Here is a 6,571-nt window from a genome sequence, read left to right as displayed (position 1 = left end):
ACATGCAACTGGGAAGGCAGCCCAGGTCTCACACTCAAGGGACACACCGTACGTGTGCACATCCCAGCAAAGACTGTAGCTAGCCTCATCTACAGCATGGAGGCAAGGAGCCTCTGGAGGTGCTGCATCCCATCCAAACAAGCTCTGCATGGAAGCAGCTTAACCATCGCTCGGGTAGCCCTAATCATGCAGCTCTCCCCTTCAGCTCCCATCTGCTCTAGGGATGGGAGAAGCTTCCACTGGCCTTTCCCAAGGAGGGATCCCTGTGGCCACGAACCACTCAGGCTATTTAACACTTATTGCTGAAATATTTATTGACATTGGCAAATTTCCAAAGAGCAAGCTCGGGGAGCCAGCAGTCTGAGCCAAACTTACACCACAACTCCCAGCAACTAGAGACGGGATTCATCTACTTGGTTTTTTTAAAGGGTTTTAATTAGAACAAAAAAAAAATGAACTTAAATCCAAGTGTTTAATGGGGAACTAACAGCCCTGGGCCTCCAGCAATTCCCAGCCCCCATCCTGTGGAACAGTGCTTTCCCAGTACAAGCCTCAGCCAAGTCAATGTCTCCATAACTTACCATCCATTGTCTGCCCTCTCCCCAGCATGTGGCTATTTACAGGGCAACATTCAGAGCTACGCTGGACAGCAGGGAGATGTAGTGCCACGGGAACACCAAGTATGTACATTCAGAGGGAGGGGGAGAGGGCAGCTCATCCCTGGCCCTCACTACCACTGGGAGGCTTCTGCATACCTCCAGGAGCAGGGTTTCTGCTGGGTGAGGGCTGGAGGGAACTCTCTGGAGAGCTGATTGCTGTGATGTGGAGGAGGGCCCTTCTCTACAGCTGAGATGTGGAGGCAGATGATGAGAAGCAGTGATGCTGGTTGGCCACGCACAGCCCCTGCTCCTCCCAAAGTGCTTTCCAGGGGAGCCATCTTCATGACATGTACTCCCCGCCCCCATAAGGTGGTCTTGCTCCAGCCTACCATGTTGCAAAGAACCCAGTGGAAGAATGAAGCTGGGAGGTTCCTTCATACTCCTGCTCCAGATGGTCTAGCCCAGCTGTGGTTTCAGGGAGATGATATGAAAACACCCTTAGTCCAGCACTGCCAATGGATCTCCAGACATCCAAGAAGAGAGAGACAGACGGAGAGTGAGTAAGGCATGGTGCCAGCCCAGCAAGCTTGAAGAGCAGTCTGCAGCAGGACATGCCTGTGCTGCCACAGCTGGGGCTGCAGAGAGAATCCAGTCAAGCCAACTTCACTCTTCTGTCAATAATCTTCTACCCAACCATTTTCTGATATGAACGCATCTATCACCTCTTTCATAGCAAGGTTGGGAATCAGCTGGTCCTGGGTCAAAGGGCTTCGGGTCACAGGATCAAAGTGTCCCACACGCTGAAAGGGAAGGGAGGCCATGAGGAGGATGGACTGAGAGCCAACTGAGCTAAGCTTCCCCGCAACACTACCACCCTAAGCCTGTTGGCCCCCTACCAAGCAGTCCCCTAGGCTGCAGACCCTGGGTCTGACCCTATCTGCACAATGAAGACCAGATACCACAGCCAGGCAATTCAACCCTCTCTCGCCACCCCTTGGATCACCACTTCCTTCTTAGGACCACACCTTGCCCCAGCCAGAGACTGATGTCAGAAGTGCATCATCTCTCCCTCCTACTGAGCAGAAATGGTTTCCATCACAGGCCCCAACCGCTTCTGCTGCTGTGGGAACCTGGGAGAAAGAATCTGGCCCCAGAGCAGTGTGAGGAGCAACACAATGAACAGGAACAGACCCCAAGAGCTGTAAATGATCTCTTGACAATTAGTTAGGTCCCACTACTTAAATGAAGCATCTTTCAACTTTGCTCACACTAAAGCCCTTCCACCTCCCTCCTCTTCCCAATAGGAGCCTGAGGCAACAGACAGACTCAGGAAGAGCTGGATCCCAGAGTGAACAGCCCCTCACCGAGGAGCCCTGGATAGCTGAAGTTAAAGCAGGGCCTGGAAACTCGCACAGAACAGCTGTTCTTTACTGCCCTGGCATGGCACAAGGAAAGGCAGGACAGGGTAAGCAGGACCAAGCTGGACTAAGTAGGGCATCTTCAACTCAAAAGTGCTGTTCTACTCACCAGTGCTACCATCCATCCAGAAGAAGGAATGGACAGCCACACCCTGCACCAATGCTGATTCCTCCCTCATGATCAAGGCCTGGGGCTAGCTACAGTAGCAGCACAGTGCCTAAAGAGGCTCCAAGATGGGGGAAGCTACCCTCTGACTCTCTCTTGCTCAAGAAAAGCTGACAGGGAAGGGCTGGAGGTTTAGCCTGTGGCACCATTCCCCCTATAAAGGCAGTTTCCAAAATTTACAGTTTTTCACACTTCAGAGGGAAAAACTCTTCAAAGTCACAGGAACAGAGAGAGCACTGGCAGCAACTTCAGCTGAAGAAGCCAATACACCTTTAAGTCACTGTCTCCTAAGAGTCTTTCCCACATCTCTCACCCACCCAACCTCCCCACTCCCCCAGATGCTGAATACTCAGGCTCCCCCATTACCTGGAGATGTTCCTCTATATCTTTCCTGTCATAGGTAATCCCGCTGGGCGTGATACAGGGCTCTCGCATCAGTTCAAAACTGATCTTTCCACACAGGTAGTCAGGGATGTCCCGCTTCTGACTCAAGAGAGTGAGGTGCAGCGTTAGGGAGCTGCTGAGCTACAAGACCCTCATTCTCTCCCTTCCCCGTGCCGCTGCCACAAGCCAACAAGCCGCTGAAGCAGGGACAGGACCTCAGCATGGACAGGAGCCACACAGAGCTCATAGCTTCTTCTCTGAAGGGGCTCCACCCCTGCTGCCCTGCCTTCCTGCCAGGTGAGGGCACAAGAAAGGTCCTTCACTCATGGCAGACATCAGGTAAGCCAGGAGGGGCAGGTGGAGGCATTGGTTTCTACATCTCTCCATTCCAAGGGTTTGTTTCCTCCCCCTGAAATCCCACCCCAGATAGAGCCACTACCATGCAGCTTTTATTCCATCCATGGCAGATGCACAAGACCCTTGGAGAACAACTGGCCGATGCTGGGACAGTCCACCCCCAGCTCTACCTCATCACATAGCTCCAGGCACCTGGCACAGAAGCTCCCATTTTAGACAGATATTGCCAGAGAGTTCCAGATGGCTCTGGCAGCAGTCAGGGGGAGGAGAATGGGAAGGGTGGGATAAGCTACTGGGTCTCTTTGGTACCTTGAGCCAAGCTAGCAAAAGCAGGTCCGCCCCACCCCCAAGCACACCACATGCCATCCTGACAAGGGCAGCAGCACCTGTTCAACACAGCCTCACCTTCCTCTTCTCATCCACCTGAGAGAAGAGCTCGTCCATATCTGCCAGGTATTTGTCCTGGAAGAGAAACAGCCTCTTTAATGGGAGGGGCCTGCAGGACTTCATTGCTGCTTCAGCATTGGAGCCTGAAGAATATGGTCTCTGTCCATGTCCCAGATGGAGATCACTGCCTCTCCCCACAGCACTGGGGCCTCACGGCAGTATTGCCACTTGCACAGAAGATGTGGCTCACAGGAGCAGTTGGAAAAGGGGCTCGATGTGCCCAGGGATTTCCAGGACCAGTTTAGGTCTCCCACCCTCAGCCAATCTCCATTGGCTCCTGCCAGCGCTGGGCAGGGGGATATTGCATTCAGACAGAACCTTCTTACAGGTGCTGCTCTTGCCCATGAAAGTGAGAAAGCATCCAGCACCACTAAATGGTTAGTGCTCCTGACCGCTGTACAGGACAGCTGGATGCAAGGGTCAAGCAGAAGGCTGCACAGTGGCAGCATAATGGAGGAGGTGGAGCATGGTGTAGCATGTCAAATCATAGAGGCCAATAGGTTGATAGAGCAGCAGCAGCAGCGCCAAGGCTTCCAAAGAGTCTCTTAAGGTGCCAGAAGAACTGGTAGGAGATAAGGCTGTGACGTGAATCCACAAAAAAGCCCACTGTGCCCTGAGCAGACACCACAGCAGACAAGCTACCTTGAGTGATGCATTGCACAGCATGGACAGGGCACAAGATATAAATAGGGGATGCAATACCATTCAACCTATTTTTGACATGGGCTGCAGCTGCTGGTATTGGACAGGCACCTGGTGCAAAAAGAGCTTCAGAAGCAGCCTGCATTATACAAACACTGAGCACTGGAGACAGCAGCCACTGTGAGAGGAAACCTGCTTTGTTTCCTTGACCTGTTGCAATTGTGATTATAGCTCTGCTCCCAACAGTCATCCTCGCTCAGCACAGCAGCCTGGAAAGCAGGACATGGTAACAGCCACTTCCCCTTTGTGCTCCAGAATTCCCACAAAGGTTTTACTGTGGCATCTCTTGGTGCCCCCATGGGTTCAACCACCCAGAGGTCACCCATAGGTCTATGCTCACCTCAAAAAAGTCTGGCTACCACCTTTCATGCTAGGGTGGCCCAAGGAAGCAGCGCCCCCCAGGTTTGCAGCTCTCCCCAAGCAAAAACACACTGAAACAGTCCAACCCCTCTGGGAGCCCCAAATATACAAAGAGGGAGATGCCTTACATGTTTGGCTTCAATGCTGGCCAGTTGAGCCCTGCCCCGGTTTTCATCCATGTTTTCCTCTTGCTGTGTCCTTCGGCATTCGTCCAGCTCCCTAGGACAGATGCAGAAGAATATTACAACACAGAGCAAGCTTTGGCAAGCAACCAGGAACACCATGCTGGAGAAGGAGGAGCGGTCACCTCCCAATTAACACAGGTCCCTGGCACAAAGCCTCTGACTTTCTCAGAAAGGGACTCCACCATCTATAACAGCACCAGACTCCTTAGGGCAACAGCAGATGCCAGCAGGTGTTCAACCCCTTTGCCTTCCTCACACCCCAGATAGCAAAGTCAGTCTATGGGGCCAGTCTGCCCTCATCCTTCAGAGGACTCTCCAATTCCTTCCCCCTGTTTGCAGAGGCCTGGTATTCTTCCAGGCCATCCCTCCTAGCTGCTGAGGGGGAAGAGATTCCTACCCACATTACCTCTCCTTCTCAGCCATGATGAGTTTGGTCAGATAGGAGTGCAACTCATTTTCCTGGTTGATCCGTTTCTCCTCAATGCTGTTCCAGCGCTTCTTCTTGGCAATCCTCAGGGCACTTGGAATGTCATCCCCAAAATTCAGCCGCTGCTCCTTGGCAAGATTGTGGGCTGAGGAGACAAAGTGGAGGTCAGCAGAGAAGCCTTCCTAAATCCACTTGGCAGTGCAGCTCATCACCAGAAGTGCAATACCAGCCTCTAGATGATGGTTTCACTCTTTCTGCTCCGGCCACGCCAGCACCTACACATGCAGGGCAGACGGAAGTTGACATCTACAGCTTTAAGTGGCTAATATGCTCCTGAGTGGCACTGCCCTAAGTCATGCTGCTGCTGTAGCACAAAGCAGCAAATGGGGAGGGCTCATTAAACTTGAAGCTGCAGGCTACAACCCAAACCCCACCATACCAGCTGCAGAGAAACTGCTTGGGGACTGAATTCCAAGCAGCTGCCAAAGAAATTGACTCCCCCTTGGGCCTCATCCGCAGCCACATGACTGGTGTGTGGTCAAGCACAGAGGCACTTGCAGGCACTGAACTCCCACAGGCTTTCAACTGGTGCTCCAAACACCCCCGGCCTAGGGAGAAGCTGTGCACATACGGTCACTCCAAGCTGTCCCCTGCTCAACTGCAGCCTTTTCTACTTTGTATTCACAGGCTGTAGTTTTGCAGGTGGGCGCTACTTGTGCCCGTTCAGGATGGGAGGCCTGCCTGCAGCTTAGCTAGGGCCTCCATCCTAGCACCTATGAACAGAGAACAGCCACATCCCCTGCCGGTAAGTTAAAAGCAGCCAGGGCACTCCTGTTAGCAGGGAAGGTCAATAGACTATGAAGACTGTCAATGCCTTGAGTCAGGCCCAGCTGCCTGTTGACTGGCAGGCACTCACCCCTCTGCAGGTTAGCGATGGCCTCATCATAGTTCTCCATCTCCATCTGGCACTGCCCCAGGAAGAAGTGGGCCTTTACAGACTGGCTGTCTAGCTCCAGTGCATGCTTGCAGTCTGCCAGGGCTTTATCGTGCTGCTGCATCTTCAGGTAGCACAAGGCCCGGTTGGTGTAATACACAGCCACCAAGGGATTGCGGTTCTGGAAGGAGACCTGTGTGCATTAGGGGCAACCCAGGGCAACACCAGCCCCCAGACTTCCCTAACCGCTGGGGCTGGGAGGCTTCCTGGTGTGCGACCACTTTCCACTACTCTCCTGGGCCATTATATACAGTCTACTAGGCTGCACTCAGCCTTGATATTTAGCTTACTTTGACCTTTGCTTGTTACTGGATCTCATTATGCAGATATGTATATTGCACCATTTTTACAAAAACTCTTTTTCCTCAGTGTTGCTTATGTTAACATCTACAGTATCACGGGGACACCTCGTGCTTTGGGCCACTTGCTCGGGGGTCTTGCAACTGCTCCGCGGGTCCTGAGCCCTGGACTCCGCCCCCGGCTCCAGGCCGCCCCTGCCCTCCTGCCTGCTCCTGGGCCAGGGCAGGAACCA

At 53.0% G+C, this 6,571-nt stretch overlaps 1 protein-coding gene across 1 annotated transcript; it reads right to left on the bottom strand.

The window, feature by feature from the left end:
• Window positions 1-413: 413 nt before the first annotated feature.
• Window positions 414-6,447, bottom strand: STUB1 (STIP1 homology and U-box containing protein 1). Its single transcript, XM_014520155.2, has 6 exons — window positions 5,962-6,447; window positions 5,025-5,190; window positions 4,562-4,652; window positions 3,330-3,386; window positions 2,550-2,666; window positions 414-1,399 (listed from the first exon to the last, which is right to left on the bottom strand). Exons 1-6 carry the CDS (start codon window positions 6,101-6,103, stop codon window positions 1,274-1,276), a joined length of 699 nt encoding a protein of 232 aa, XP_014375641.1. The 5' UTR covers window positions 6,104-6,447; the 3' UTR covers window positions 414-1,273.
• Window positions 6,448-6,571: the final 124 nt, after the last annotated feature.

Source organism: Alligator sinensis, unplaced genomic scaffold (genome assembly GCF_000455745.1).
Source record: "Alligator sinensis unplaced genomic scaffold, ASM45574v1 scaffold404_1, whole genome shotgun sequence".
In the NCBI taxonomy this organism is placed as follows: Eukaryota; Metazoa; Chordata; order Crocodylia; family Alligatoridae; genus Alligator; species Alligator sinensis.
The sequence above is the reverse complement of the archived record's forward strand: the minus strand, read 5'-3'. Positions and strand labels throughout refer to the sequence as shown.